A 16,695-nucleotide genomic window follows, 5' to 3' on the forward strand; every position below is an offset into this window, starting at 1 on the left:
CTGGAGCGTCGGAGGCTGAGGGGCGACCTTATAGAGGTTTACAAAATTATGAGGGGCATGGATAAGGTAAATAGACAAAGTCTTTTCCCTGGGGTCGGGGAGTCCAGAACTAGAGGGCATAGGTTTAGGGTGAGAGGGGAAAGATCTAAAAGAGACCTAAGGGGCAACTTTTTCACACAGAGTATGGTACATGTATGGAATGAGCTGCCAGAGGATGTGGTGGCGGCTGGTACAATTGCAACATTTAAGAGGCATTTGGATGGGTATATGTATATGAAAGGTTTGAAGGGATATGGGCTGGGTGCTGGCAGGTGGGACTAGATTGGATTGGGATATCTGGTCGGCATGGACGGGTTGGACCAAAGGGTCTGTTTCCATGCTGTACATCTCTAAGACTCTATGACTCTAGTGAAGGTAGTCGAAAGTGATGAGTGATAAGGCGAGGGTGGGGGTCAGCTTAAAGCAGGAGCATGAGCTTGGGACCAAAGGAGATAGCTCCCTTTCTTGTCAAAAACCAGTTGACCCAATACAATCTGCTGGAAGGGAGGAAAGAAAGATGGCAGGAAAGAAAGAAAAAAATGAAGGAAGGTTGATTCATTATTTGAAAATAACAGGTTAAATATATTTAAGCTTGGCACATTGCATGTTTCCCAGCTCACCTAATTTGAAAAGTTATTTGCAGGAGTTGAGTGGGTTCTGTTATGTCCTGGTTTGTATTTTTATTGACAAGGATTGCAGATGTCCACTGTATTATACCTAGATTATGATAGTGTAGCTATCATCTCATATTCCGTCATTATTCTGTCATCCTATGATATTTATATCCATGTATAATGAATATTTAACAATGATTAGGTATTATGCCAAAGTGCCTTTGGAAGTTGTACAGGGATAGCTGAATTTTAAACAATTTCCACATCATAACATAGATAAATCATTGTTGCACATATTGAAGAGGACCGCCTGAGTATTTGCTTTTATTTTTAATATCACATGCACAACAAGAAGTATTCCAAAGATCACCATTCACATTTCTTTCTTGATTCAGCCTTCAGCTTTCTTTCATTTATACAAATATGATAAAAGGCATGAAATCTAAACAAGATACAGAAAAGCTTTTCTCCTTGTCCTAATTTTGTTTCCATTAGCTTAATCAGAACCATTGCTAATTTTAAGAGACACATAGTTAATGAAATGAATGTCTGTTGTTAAGCTTAATTGTATTACGTTATCTCTTTATTGATTAAAAGTAAGGATGTGCTTAAACATGTTAGCTATTTATCAGATCAACAGACTAGTTCCCAGTATTTAGTTCCCAGTATTTGAAGCAATGTGTATTAAAGTGATTTTCAGAATAATTATGTCATTATTTTTCACAGCTTTTTCTAGATAAGTGTACATGAAGAACAGCATTTTGCATTGACTTCTGTTTGGATAAATTGATTTTATTCATCTGTGATCCTGGCAAAAGAAATATATACAGTATTAGAAAGTATTGTATGTGATACAATAAATGATATTAAAAGCCAAATAATTATCTGCATATACAAAAAACTTTCACCTTGTCTTTCCTAAGCTTCATTATAAAATAAGCTCCTCCTCCCTCGATAAATTACTGGATAAATAAATAAATGTTATTAATAGTATTCAACCACCAAAATGTGTAAATTTTGACACAAATTATTGAAGTGTGTTAATTAATTTATGTACAAAAACTAGATCCAGTAAATAGTGAAATTTAGAAGATACAATCCTTACCCATTGCACCTGAATTCATGGAGCAAGATACTGGGGGAGAAAATAAAAATATTCAAGTCAAGATTTGTTTGCTTTAATCTTCCTAATAAAGACATCATACATAAATCCTGATAATTCTCAATCAGTGGGCAGAATCTTCCAGTCCTAGATTCAGTGAGTCTGGAAGTAGGATGGCAACTTTCTGAGGTGGGAGATCAGCCAATCAGAACCCAGCAACCTTGTCACTTCCAATGGAGTTACATACTAGGTTGGAAGGCCCAAGCCGACTGAGGCAGGTAAGTAGCCAATTAATGATCACTTAAAAGGGCTGCTTTTGTTACAAATTCTGTATCTTACAATCTTATTCTCCATAACCACTTGATGAAGGAGCAGCGCTCCAAAAACTAGTGCTTCCATATAAACCTGTTGGACTATAACCTGGTGCTGTGTGATTTTTAACTTTGGGCTACAATTATCTCCATTCCAGACAGGGAGAGAGATAGTGGGGCTACTATGTGGTACATCGGTGTGGGCAGACTGTCCAGTGAGGGGTGATCCCTCCAGCTGCACTAACCTGTGCACAATCAAGACATGCAGCAGTGCAGGGTTACTGACAGCAAAGCCCCATGACACCCCATTCTAAGAAATCACATCCCCACCTCCCCCAAAGCCAACAACACATCCCTCTTCATTATGTTGCTCCTGCACCATGGGCTGGGAGACAAGGGAGTATTTTACCAGCAGCAGCAATGGCCTCCTTCACAGCACTGTTGAATGATAGACCAGCCAGTCTGTAAATGACTGGCAGCTCCAGAAGGGTAAGACCTCCTCGACTGGAGTGCATATCCTAGTCAAAAGCCGATTGGCCGTCAATAATCTGTTTGACTACTGGAAAATTTGGTGGCCTAAGATGGTTCTGAACTCTCCTGCTTTCAGACTTAGTCTGAAAATGGGAGGATTCCACCTCATGAGACAGAAACTGAAAACAATTTCAACTGGCTTTAAATTTCAAGTCATAAAATTATATTACCTGAATACATTTTCATCGGACAAAATGTGACTATTGATCCATCTGTGGAAACGGGAGAGACAGTGACCATGTAAATGTCCCCACAGTAAACCCCAGTTATGTCACAGTATGTCTCCCACAGCACCGTAGAGCAGGTGAAGTTTGCATTGTTGCTGGTAACATTTACGATGTAGTTCACAGAACCTGCAGTTGCATGCCAGTAAACTCTTAATGCGTTGCTCCCTAACCTGTAAAGTTTAATTGCAGAAGGGCAGCAGCCACCTATTAGAAAATATAAATGAAACTACGTAAACACATTGATCTTCTAAACAATTAACTATATGTAACTGCTGCTTACATTTGACATTAAGTTAGCTGGTTTTATGAACAACTAAATAGAAAGGGTCTAAGAATCCACTAAATTGGAGTAAAACCAGAAAATTAACTCAAAAATTCTTAGAGATATTCATCGATTGCTTGAAGGTTAATTATTGCAAATCAGTAAAGTTAATATGTTAGCTTTCACCCAAAATTTAAAATCTGCTGAAGAAACCCAGGTTTGATTCCAGCCTTTGGTGATTGTTTGTGTGGAGTTTGCACATTCTTCTTGGGTCTGTGTGGGTTTTCTCCGAATGCTCCAGTTTCCTCCTACAGTCCAAAGATGTGCAAGCTAGATGGATTAGCCATGGGAAATGCAGGGTTACAGGTCTAGGGTTGGTGAATGGGCCTGGTTGGGATGCTCTTCATAGGATCAGTGTGGACTCAATGGGCCGAATGGCATGTTTCCACACTGTAGGAATTCTATGATTCTATGATTTCTAAATTAATCATAAATAAATGATACAGTGCCAACCTCTTGAAATAACCTAATCCACACTAACCCGATTTGTCTGACAAACCAAAGTCTAGTGAATAACATGCTACACTTGCAATGCCTTGTCACATTGAAACACTACATAAAAAAAACATTTTTAAGTGCAATGACTATTGTTCTGCACAGGTGGTATCACCAGGTAAAGAATGGTCAATCTGAATTCCTATAAGTCTCTTTGGAAATCCCATGTGATTGTTATTTAGCAATTGATAAAACATAAAGTGTAGAATAACCATCTAAATTGTAAGCTGACAATCTGTGACTTAATCTCCACAGATCCACTATTCACAATTTAGTGCTACTTAGTGTTAAAAAGCAAATCATGCCCATAATTATGAAAACTTTGTACATTTGCTTTAATTGTACTTCCTTGTAAAGCATAACAGAATCAATGCAATTACTTGAACAGAGTATTAGTTTTGAATTAAAAATAGTGAGGATTAATTTTCCCTCAGAGAAATATTCAAACAACTTGCTCATGATGGCACAAGCTGACCAGTTGACACATGCCAGCAAGCTTGGTAAGTTTGTTGGCTCAGCCTTATTTGCAACAGGGCTGGGGCACACGGTCCCAAACTGAGTGTTGCAGGGCAGGATGCAGTTTCTGAGCTGCCACGATATCGGGCAGTTGGTCTTCAAGGTGAAGGAATTTTGGGTCCTGAGGGCAACAGCTGATCTGGGGAAATTAAGGGGGTGGGATTTAGTTAGTTGCAGTGTTCTTCAGCTCAACATGATTTTGTGGCATGGGAGAAGTACCCATCCTTGGAATCCCAGAAAAGTAGGTGGTGCTGACCTTCTGGTCTTCTGCCATGGCCTTGCCCACTGAAGCTAGTCGGAGTGGAAGTGCACACTCTACATTCCAATCAGATCAGGCCAGGAATGGTAATCCAAATACTTTTGCCATCATAATAGCCTGACATTAAATTTGAATGGGCCTATCACTTGAATGTGAGGAAACAAAATAAACAGAAACTGTGGACGCTGGAAATCTGAAACAAAACTAGAGATGGTTGGATAAACTCAACAGGTCTGGCAGCCTGTGTGGAGAGAAAACTGCATCAACATTTTGGGAACAGCAACACTTCTTCTGAACAGATTGTAGCTAGGAAATGTTTGGTAGATATAGGAGAGGAACCAGTCGACAGTAAGTGGGAGATGGTGGGAAGCAGTAAATGATAGGTGGAGATAAATTTGAGGCTTAATCTGACAGCTCAGCAAAAGATCGATGATAACCGTGGTTACAGTGGTCGAGGGAGGGATCTGTAAGTCACTGCCACTACTTCTGGGAATGAACTGCTCTGCTTTTGCGGAGTGTAAGAGGGGAAATTCAGCTCATGATATCAGGGTTAGAAATACAATTTTTAAAAGCTGCAATCAAAACTACTGGATGACACCCGATATTAAGTATAACTGCTTGATAAATGACTTATATTTATATTGAGAATAATGTTTGACAACAACAGAAGAATTTAATTTATATAAATGGAACCACTCTACTCTTTACTTACTGGATGAATATCCTTTGTAATTGCACACTGATGTCAGTCCAGTTTCACTAATGGCACTTAAAGACACTGTATAATTGGTGCTACAAGTTATACATCCAAGCAGGCAATGGTTTTCTCCAGTGTGGCATTTAGCCTGTCCTTTAGATGATTCCAAGACTGTAGTATATGACTGTGCTCCAATTGCTTCAGTCCAGCTAACATTGGTCATTGACTGTGTAATCTGTGTGACTGAGAAGCTATCTGGGCAGCAGGGCACTAGGGAAGAAAACAAAGAGTTTACTATTAAATATGTAATTTTCTATTTCTTACAAATTTCCTTTCCACTAATTCTTGCAAAAAAGCAAAATGATAAGGTTAAAAGAAAAATCATCATAAAAGTTAGATTTTACATTGAGATTACAGTTTTCAGCTTTGACATATTTGGATCCAGATTTATTTTAAATTATTATGGAAATGATAGCAAAAGTAGAGGATTACCAGTACACGTATTAGTGCCAAAATCACACCAGCAACAGGAGTACTAAAATGCCTGCATGCATAAACCCATCAAAATAATGTTGGGGAAATGTAATTGTTTAAGGTAATACTCAGATTAAAACAAATGAGCACATTTGAATTGTAAGAAATACTAGGCAGTACTCTGGAGCTCAAAGTTTATCTGACTCCTTGGAACGTACTTTATGTTTTAAAACCAATTTGAAACCAATTTTCCTCTGCCACAAGTACCAGTTCCTGCTCCCTAACCCTCCATCCCCATAACATTCCACCGCCTCCCCAATCTCTTCCCTTTTACAAGGGTAGACACATTGCTTGGTTATTGTTCCATAGAACTGAAGTGTCAGTCACACTCTAATATTTCACTTAAACAAACTTATTTACATGTGCGCTTTAAGAGAATATTTCACTTGAATCTGGGAGCATCTAACAGTCCTGTCCTCATCAATATCCATATACTACGTAGGAAGAGTCTGTTAGAAAATGATTAGAATTATTAAGTACCTTTAATAATCTCAGGATTTCCAAAATGCTTTTCAGCTAATTAGATACTTTTGAATTGCTGTTAAGAAGGGAAAGTCAGCAAATGAAATATTTACAACGATACGTAAACTATCAATTACATGGTTTAAGTGAACTCTGAAAAGGCATTGGGAAACTTCCTTACTGTTTTTCAGTTATCCCCTAGGATGACGGCTCATGTACAAATCTGAAAATGGAATTTGAACCCTACTTATTCAGAGGGAACAATATTGTCTGCTTTTCTGCCATCCTATCACAGGAGTGTTGAGGCCAACACAGCAAACTACCTTCTGAAATCAACTGAGATTAACTCAGTACAGACACAGGCTGTGGAGGTGAGAATCACCAAGTCTATGTGGTTCAATAACTTTGTGAGTCAATTAAACAGATGGGACATCAGCAATTATTTTGCCATAGCGTCTGAGACCAATTGAGTGGAATATGTTTTGTACAGAATAAATGTTCTAAGCAAATGGCTATGCCTTTACCAGTTTCTAATGGTAGACTGTAACTGGGTAAGCTCTTCCCTTCTGGAGTTGTGGCCACTGCACTGACAGAGAAGATAGCTCCACATGGGAGATCATTGATTTCACAAGAAGATCCTGAGCTGTTGCAGGATCTGACCCCAGCTTTTCCAAAAGCAAAAACCTTGTACACAGCATCATGATTATTTTGTTGCCATGACACATTAATGGTCGATGGACTCACTTTTGTAATATTTAGAATGCTGGGACTGCATGGCCCTGTGGGGAGAAAAATAACAATGTCAATCTCTCAGACTTTCAAGTAAATTTCACAATAATGTTTTGCTTCAATCATTACAAATTAAGTTAACAATATAATAAGTTGATATTTCTTAATACCACTGTATATCTAAAGGAAAAAACATGATTATCTTTATTCTAATTCAGCAGTTATTTTCATTTTAATCATGTATAAAGCATTGTGTGAAACAATATCATAGAAATTAAGTTCTATTTATCATTGAATTCTACCACTATCAACATTCTGAGGCTACCATTGACTAGAAACTCAACAGGACTTGCCAGATAAATTCAATGGCTACAACAGCAAGTCAGAGGCTAGGGATATTCACCTCATGACTCCTCAAAGCCTGTCCACTATCTACAAGTCACAAATCAGGAGTGTGATGTAATACTCCACACTTGCCTGAAGGTGTACAGTCACAACACACTCAAGAAGCTTGACATCATCCAGGGCAAAGCAGCCACATTCACTCCCTCCACCACCTACACTCAGTAGCAGCAATGCACACTATCTATAAGATGCACTACAGAAATTTGCCAAAGATCTTCAGACAGTAGCCATGACCACTTCCATCTAGAAGGAGAAAGGGAGCAGATACATGGGAACACCACCACCTGCAAGTTCCGCTCCAAGCCCCTCACTGTCCTGACTTGGAATGTCTTGCTGTTCCTTCACTATCACTGAGTCAAAATCTTGGAATTCCTTCCCTAACGGTATTGTGAGTTAACCTCTAGCACATGGACTACAGAGGTTCAAAAAGATACCTCCCCTTCTCAAGGGCAACTAGGGATGGGCCATAAATGTTGGCCCAACCAGCGATGCCCATGTCCTATAAGATAATTTTCAAAAATGTTCTTACATTTAATTTGTTTATTAGAGTCCAGCGAAATATTTGATGTAATGAAGCATATACACTTTACCTGTGATGATTGATCTTTTCTGACATGAATAGTTGAACCCCCTGATATCACTGTAAGAATATATAGTAATATTGTAGATTGTGTTGCATTTCAATCCAGACAATGTACACAGTGTGGACGTGTCATTGCAGAATACCACTGAACTCGCATCTTGGGCTTTGGTTTCATACATTTCAGCTCCACGAACTGGATTCCACTTCATCTCAATAGTATCACTTGAGACAAACACAGCTTTAACATGAGTTGGACAACAAGGTGCTAGGACATGAAGAATAAACATTTTATAGCAAAAGTATCAGAAACAAATTTTCCAAAATCGAAATCATGTTTGCAGGTACAGAACATTAACTGGTGGAGTATGACAACAGAATTGGTCATTTGATTCAAACTGTTTATGCTGCACATGGTACTTCATCTTACATCAACTCACTTCATCAATATACCTCCCCTTCTATTCCTAACTCCTTCATGTATTTAACTACCTTCTGCTTAATATATTTTATTTTGATATTAAGATATTTGATACAGTATTAAATGATGATGAAAACCACATGTGATAAGAAAAGCAAGGATATCTATAGATAGTGCAGAGGTAGATGCTAACTGCCATAGAACTGCCATGCAGGAGGAAAAATGATCACCAATCTTACTGGTAGAAAACTTGCTTTAGGTCAAGGGGTAAGCTGTTTCTATGTCACTGTCAGAGTGCAGACCCTAAACTTTTGTTCTGGTTCAATTCACCACCATTGGGTCAAAATAATATCACAGCAGTCAACCCAGCCAGAAGTCAGATAGGTCTGGATACAATTCGGAAACTAGAGGAACAGTGATGTTCTTCCCCAGAGAGATAAGTCCTTGCTTACAGTTTTTGAGGCCACTTCCTTTAAACCACCACTTAACACAGTCATAGAGTCATACAGCAAGGAAATAGACTCTTCAATCCAACTCAACGTTGACCAGACATCCCAATCTGATCTAGTTCCATTTGCCAGTGTTTGGGCCCATATCTCTCTAAATCCTTCCTATTTATATACCCATCTGGATGCCTTTTAAATGTTGTAAATGTACTTGCCTCCACCACTTCCTCTGGAAGCTGTTTCCATTCACACACTACCCCCTGTGTGAAACAGTTACTCTTCAGGTCCTTTCTAAATTTTTGCCCACTCACCTTAAAACTAGGCCCTCTAATTTTTGATTCCCCCATCCTAGGAAAAAGACCATGGCCATTCACCCTATCCATGTCCCAAACCTGGATACAAGAACAATGTGATTCCCAGTACAAATGGAATAGGCTTTGAGAGGGGAAGGGTGTCAGATATTTTGCAAGCTTACAGACAAGATTAATATGCAAGGATCTGAGACAGAGAAGCAGCTATAGGCAGCAAGATAATGATTCCCATCACTCAGCATTACAGGTGGAAGCTCGTGCTCAGATTGTAAAGTCTGAATTCATGAAGTATTAAAACAATGTTGGACGATTCATTTAACGTGTGCTTGTGGATGAATCTGCGGGAGAAAAACCCACCAAAGAAGGCAATTCTGAGATTTAAAATTTCCAGGCCAAGGAAGGGAAAGAACAGATGTGGATCCTTGACAACTAAGTCAGCTTGAACTGGATCCAGGGAAATTAAATGTTTACTGACAGGCTAGTACAAACTCTAACTCTGAAGTGTAGTTTTCAATAATGCAAAAGGAAAAGAATGCTCTGTTGTGTGGATTAAGTAACAAATGGCTTATAAATATAGTGATTAGATGAGGGTGTTCTTAGTCATTTGTTACATTCTTAAAATATGAGCTCTGATTGTGTTTAGGTATCATCTTTAGTATTAACTGGAAGTTTGAATTTCTTTTTAAACATTGTTGTTCTCTACAGAGAATGCAACAGTTGGAATTGTAAGATTACAAGAATTGATTAATTTGTCTAGTTAAAATTAACTATTAATATAATACTTGCCTGTTGTGTAATTTAAAACATTTCCTGGAGGACTCTGCCCAACTTTATTGTATGAAAAAACACTGATAAAGTAAATGAATCCACATTCGGACTGGAAGGAACAACTTGTTAAGGAGGTGTTGCACATAACCTCAAGGCCATCATCTCTTTTCACAAACGCCGTGTAGTAATCAGTCAGGTGGGATGGGGACCAGGATACTGTCAGATTACCAGAGTCGATCTCCCAAATTGTAATGTCACTTGGACTACAAGGTACTATTTGAAAAAAAAAGGAAGTGGTCTTAAAAAGAAACCAAACAATACATACTGTTTTCATCACTGCGTGTACCGTGTGTGGAAAGCCCCCAGCGTGGAGCAACTGCAGGCTATAGAAGGACTGTAATGTTTATCTTTTAACTTTACTTCTTTATTTTCTTTATTCTATGAAGAACTGTAAAGTTGAACTTTTAGTTTTACTCTTTATTTCTCTATTTTTGGACCTAATCTATTTTAGTACCTAAGATTTGTAATTAGGTACTTTGAACCTAAGGTGGTGCCGTGTGTGGTGACATTGTACACTTTTCATTGTACTTCTGTACTTTTGCATTTGAGTACATGTGACAATAAAACCTAATTCTAATTCTCACTCAAATACATGTATTTCCATTGGACAATAACTTATTTCATTCAAAATAGAAAGGAGGATTTTCTTCTTTTTTACCCATTGGTAGGAACTTCAGAGACAAGCAATTAAAACTGAATGGCTTCAACTCTCACTCTGTCACTGATCTCAGATTTACTAAGTAGATGGGATGTCCAGCAGACACAAACAGGAGAGCCTCATGCATAAACTCTAATTTGGATCCTAAATTGTGAATAGGACCCTGAAATTATTGTAACTGCACAGAATTGCTTAGTGCGCCTTCCTTGTGGTAACAATCCTCATATTGCAAGGACACCTGCCTTCACTATCATTCTAATTTTGGTTATCTTCATGGACCACAAGTGTAAAATCTCAGTGAGATTATTCATGGGAAAAAAGGGAAAATTGTATTCTCATTTTCCATGTGCACTTGTGAGATTCATCTTGTGACATTGTTAATTTAAGATTTTTAAAATAAAAGTAGCCAGAGATGTGTTTAATATTATTGTTGAATTTGCCTCAGCTGGACATTTACACTCTCTATGTGGAATGCTTGCTAATGAGTCAACCAAATGTACCACTGACCTCAGCTATGGTGGTTTGGAATGGAAGAATTCAATAAACTTTTTTCAAAATATTCTGGTCATAATTGTGTTTGTTTCTGTACACTGTATAAGGTGGGACAGAATCAGCTCAATTGGTGTGAATGTATTAAAGACAAAAGTATCCTTAATTTTACTCATGCAGAAGGTTTGAGAGTGCTCACTGAAAGCCCAAGTTTTTGCATTTCAAGCAAATGTTCCAAAACTCCTGAATCATTACAATATGACACAACTGCATCCAAGGATCAACATTTACGAGATGATTCTGGCCATAATCTTAATTGCTATCTTTTTGATAGTGGCAATAGTTCTGAAGGGACTACTTTAGTTGGAGATCCAGTTGCACAACAGTTTCACTGGGACACTCATCCCCAGGGATTTGTCAGTTCAGCTCCTTCACATTTTGTATTTGTTGAAAAATCCATGAGGATGATATTCCAGCCCCACTAATTCAGGAAGCCAACTGAGCAGGTGAACAGCTGAATAGGAAATGAAAACAGGTTAAATTCTTTACTACATTCTTTGTTTTTCTTTAAAGATTTACTTCCTCTTGACTTATAATTTTGAATAGCATAAATATGATAGTTTTATGAGTAGCTAGTACGATAAATTCTTAAAAAGTTAAATGTCAAACAAACTGTAGCTCAAAATATGGAAGAAAAGGATTGAATGGCATGAAAAAAAGTTAATCGGTAAATGGCTAGTGGCTTGCTATTACTTAGCTCTGGCACTTACTGCTCATAAACTCTGTAGGTTTTGCAGCATCAGATGGGCCAGCATCATTAAAGGCTACTACAGTGACATTGTACTGTATACCACACGGGACTGGAGAAATGATGCAGGATGTGGATCGTGATGTACAGTTCTGGACTACATTCCGAGATTTTTCAATGGGTGTAGCAAGGTAATTTGTTGAGCCTTCTGAGGCATTCCATGTAACAAAAACACCCAGAGTTGTGCTCAAAGAATCAGTGGTGAGAACTGCTCTCACAGATTGTGGAGCATGGGGTCCTGAAATATAGAAAACATTCAAATTACATCATGATCTATGAAGGCTGTTAACAATAACAGTGAAATATTTTGTTGTATCTTTGGACTCTTTCTAAATTGTTTGGCATCTGTTGTCAGATTATTCATATTTTAAACTGCATTAGATTAGCACAAACAAATTTACCAATGTCTTCATTGTTTAATTAACATGATCACCACCAAAGCATGTTGATAAAAATTAGCAACATTTTCCTTTAAGAATTACTTGTTCCACTTACCGCAAAGATTTATTGGGGTACCACATCCAAAATGCAAGCTGGTCAAAATGATCTGAACACAGTTAAGATATGAAATGTTAACTCCAGTTTGCTCTCCACAGATGCTGCCTGACCTACTAAGTATTTCCAATATTTTCTGTTTCTACATTGGAGGTGTCCATAAGACTGGAAATAAGAAGGGGAGCGGGTTTGGAGATTTGAAGACAAGAATGTGAATTTCAAAATTGAGGCATTGCACCAGGAGCAAATGTAGGTGAAAGAGAGGACTGCAGATGCTGGAGTTTAAAGTTGAGAATGTGATGCTGGTAAAGCACAGCAGGTCAGGCAGCATCTGAGGAGCAGGAGAATCGACGTTTCAGGCAAAAGCCCTTCATCAGGAATCCTGATGAAGGGCTTTTGCTCAAAACATCAATTCGCCTGCTCCTCAGATGCTGCCTGACCTCCTGTACTTTTTCAGCACCACACTCTCAACAGGAGCAAATGTAGGTCATGGGTGAACAGGGGTAAACGCAAGTAAGGAGACAGGCATCAGAATGTTTGACGGCCTCAAGTTTACAGTGAGATAAAATGTGGGCGGTTAGCCAGGAATTAATTGGAATAGTCATATCCTGAGATAACAATATATGAATGAAGGTTACGGCAGCAGATAAACTGAGTCGAGGCAAAATTGGGCAATGTTCCTCACCTAGAAATAAGCAGACTTAGTAATGGTATGGATATGTGCTCAGAATCTTATCTATGAGTCAAATATGAGACCAAGATTGCAAACAGTTTGATTTAGTCTCAAACTATTACTATGGAGAGGGGTGGAGTTGATAATTAGAGTCCAACGTTTGGAATAGGGCATGAAGAAAATTGCTTCAAACCTCTCAATATTTTGTATACGGAAACTTCCTCCCATCCACATGTCAGCAAAACAAAAACTTTGCAACAGAGAAGGAGTCAAGACCTAGCTATACATGTGAATACTAACACTGGGCATTTTGATGACATCATTCAGAACAGCTTATAGATGAGAAATAATTGTTGTAGAAATCCTTGATCTCTGGACAATAAGGTATTATGTAGTGTTTATTTTTAACTAGAAATGCTTATGACTTACTTGTAATTTGTTCTTTTATCTTATCATCACCAGGAATACCATTGGCATCCAACGCATGTGCTTTTATAGTGTACCATGTACCTGGCTCCAGGTCAGTGAATGATACATTGGTGGAGGTTATGGTCTTTTTAATCTTGTTGCCCACTGCATCTGACCTGATGATAATGAAGCTGTATTTCACTGCATGAGACACAGGCTCCAAATTGACAATGATCGTTTTGAAATTTGGTGATGTAGAATGGATGACAGGGGCAGCTAAGACTGTAAACACATAACATTGATGACATTTAAATGAATAGTCAATACTAAACATCTATCATTATATAACTTGCATATGGTATAACATTATGAAACTGTATACTTATATAACAATGTACAGATATTATTTGTAATCCCTATTGGAGTTTCACATTCAAACTATTTTTGTTCCTTATTACAATATAAAACCTGTGGAAAAAAAATCAACTGAAGTGATTTGGAATGTAACTTAGCTAGGGCCCCATTTTAACTCTGTGGCATGAATTGGTGTTGAATGCATTAACATTGGGGCCTCGTGTCAATTTTTTCATATTGTTAAAGAGAAGACCTCAGTTTCATAAGATCAATTCCAATTTACGTATTGTATAAATACATGGGAGAAGTTTACGTACTCCATTTTACCAGAATCCCTTGAATCAGCAATTTAGGTACATGTTTTCACATTTCCCCATACTGAAGGCTGTTTAAATATACCTGTTCTTGTTTCTACAGGCAATGATGGCTGACTGTTTCCTCCAGCGTTAGAAGATTGTACAGAGATGGTATATAAAGTATATGGCCGCAACCCTGTCAGAGTCCCAGATGAATCATTCACAACAGTTTCAATGACTGAACTGCCAGATTTTGCTTTCAAGACGTAGCCAGTGGCTTTGGGAACAGCGGACCAATTCACAGTAATGCTACTGCTAGTCTTTGAATAAGCCTTTATATTTAAAGGAATATCGGGAGCTGAAAAACAAAATCACAGTTAATACAAAATGCCTCTCCTCAGTATGTAGTGGTACTTTCATTGGATCAGTTGAATCAAATGGTATATATAAAAACTGAAAGAACTGCGGATGCTGTAAATCAGAAACAAAAAGAGATGTTCTGAGGATGGGTCACCGGACCCAAAACATTAACTCTGATTTCTTTACACGGATACTGCCAGACCTGCTGAGCTTTTCCAGCAACTTCTGTTTTTGTTACAAATTATATATACAATTTCATTTTTCAATAATAACCTTCCTCAATTTAACTGACTACTTTTGCAATAATTTTTTGATATCTGCAGTGCTCTGCCATCCTGCCAGTAATTATATCACCAGTAACTATTGAAATGCAGCAAAAGAAAATTAATTTGTCACTTATAGTTTGCTCAGCTGAATGCTCAGAAGTTCTCAATATTTACTATACATAGTTTTCTGATATTGAGCTCCCAACAGCAAATCTAAGCAACTGAAATTGCACATTGGAAATCTTACTATTCATTGCCCACTATTTTCTGACTATTTGGTCTGAAAATCTTGCACAGTGCACAGCCAATTTTCTGGTAGGCATGAGAAGGCATGCAATTTAATCTTCATGTCTGAAAAGGCAAGTCAATTTAGCTTATCTAGTTAAATTAGTTGGTTTGGATGGCTGGTTTGCAATGCAGAATGATGTTAATAATGTGGGTCCAATTCCTGTATGGCTGAGATTACCATGGGACACTAACTCAACCTCTCTGCTTGCCCCAAGTGTGGTGACCCTCAGGATGAACTACCAACTCTCTCTCTCTCTCTCTAATAAGAAAGCACCCCTATGGCCTGGTGACTTTACCTTTACATTCTTGTTTGGCAAGGAAGTCAAATGCTATGGGGGTAGATAGGAATTCCAAACACAAACTGATTCGCCACAATGGTGGACTAGAGCAACTTCCCCTCCCTCCTACTTAGCTATTTAGTATTGCATTATGATAGTTCGTTTTCCATGCGGGAGGTCGACTGGGGAACATGGATTGGCTGCAATCGATACTAAGGATGTGCCGGAAAGGGTACTTAGGCTGATTCGAGCAAGACTTTCTGAGGTGAGTTTCGTTCATACTTAGGGTGTCAGTGCTGTACTTCAATGCATTTGCATGACGGAACCTGGAGCTGTTTTTAATCAAAGAATACGGCAGAAAGCCCATATTACTGCAACTTTGGGGTTTTCACGTTTAACCTCACATCTGCCCTCCCGTGACGTTTCTGTGCGATTCGTATAAGGCTCTTTACAAACACAAATGCGAAATGATAGTCCTCGCTGGACGAGAAGCTGCGAAATGTCGATTCGCGGAACTCACTTGTGACTTGCTGTGTTTGATCTTCAGCCAATACATTACCGTTGCCGTCAAGAACCTCTACTTTAACGTTGTACAAAGTTGCGGGTAACAAGGAGGTGATTGTACCAAGAACAAATCGATTGTTGAAAATGACAAACGCTGGCTGTCCCATAACTGCTACGGAGTTTGCAGAAATCCTGTAGGAATGTGCTCCTACATATCTACTCCATCGAGCTGAAATACTCCTGGATGTCACGGTGAAAATCGTCATGGTGAAATCTTCAAAGGAATAGTAGACAGGTTAATGGTCATATTTATGACATATGTCTCCCGAACGTCTGTCGACAAACATATACATAACAGCCTGTGTATATGCGGGTCTTCCGATGAATATATATAATTACATGGGAGACGTATAATGTTTTATGACCCTATGCGTTTTTCCTCCATTTCCTTCCCCAGTCTTAAAGTGTGTTTCTTTAAAATGTATTACAACCAAAGGGACATTTCTCGTTTGTGGCAGAGCGATGCACGAAATATAGAAACTTCAAGCGCCAACAACTCTGCTTACCCCTGTTTGCCGAGGATATCTGAAACAAAAAAGAAAATTAAAACATAATCAGGAAACTGAGTTCATCTTGTATTAAGTGTTCATTTCTCTTGCACACCAAAGGGATGTTTACACTCGATAAAAGCAAGTTACTGCGGATGCTGGAATCTGAAACCAAAAGAGAAAATGCTTACAGATGCTGCCAGACCTGCTGAGCTTTTCCAGCATTTTCTCTTTTGGATGTTTAGACACGTCGTACTGGGGGTAAAAATTAATCTCCGACAGATTAATGTTTGTTTTTTCCCCCCTAACAATCAGTTTTATTCCTGCCACTCAGACAGGTCAGCTATTGTGTAGAACTGTTATAAACCGGAAGACGCTGCTTCCAAATTTCGCAAGTTTTCATCTTGTCACCGGTCTCAGTATAGGGCATAAATATCACAT

The 16,695-nt window shown here is 38.4% G+C and overlaps 1 protein-coding gene across 3 annotated transcripts; it reads right to left on the reverse strand.

Annotated features, from left to right (window-relative positions):
* Positions 1–963: 963 nt before the first annotated feature.
* LOC122554535 (fibronectin type III domain-containing protein 7-like) lies at positions 964–16,291 on the reverse strand. Of its 3 annotated transcripts, XM_043699708.1 has the most exons (13): positions 16,273–16,285; positions 15,723–15,980; positions 14,114–14,368; positions 13,382–13,642; positions 11,747–12,022; positions 9,788–10,042; positions 7,834–8,091; positions 6,634–6,888; positions 5,129–5,383; positions 2,768–3,028; positions 1,759–1,788; positions 1,562–1,615; positions 964–1,461 (listed from the first exon to the last, which is right to left on the reverse strand). In XM_043699708.1, exons 2-12 carry the CDS (start codon positions 15,970–15,972, stop codon positions 1,572–1,574), a joined length of 2,400 nt encoding a protein of 799 aa, XP_043555643.1. In that variant the 5' UTR covers positions 15,973–15,980; positions 16,273–16,285; the 3' UTR covers positions 964–1,461; positions 1,562–1,571. The 3 variants fall into 3 exon arrangements, with proteins under 3 accessions (XP_043555643.1, XP_043555644.1, XP_043555645.1); XM_043699709.1 differs by having other exon boundaries at positions 2,768–2,809; positions 15,723–16,291; XM_043699710.1 differs by lacking the exon at positions 13,382–13,642 and having other exon boundaries at positions 15,723–16,291.
* Positions 16,292–16,695: the final 404 nt, after the last annotated feature.

This window comes from Chiloscyllium plagiosum, chromosome 11, assembly GCF_004010195.1.
Source record: "Chiloscyllium plagiosum isolate BGI_BamShark_2017 chromosome 11, ASM401019v2, whole genome shotgun sequence".
NCBI classification, from domain to species: domain Eukaryota; kingdom Metazoa; phylum Chordata; class Chondrichthyes; order Orectolobiformes; family Hemiscylliidae; genus Chiloscyllium; species Chiloscyllium plagiosum.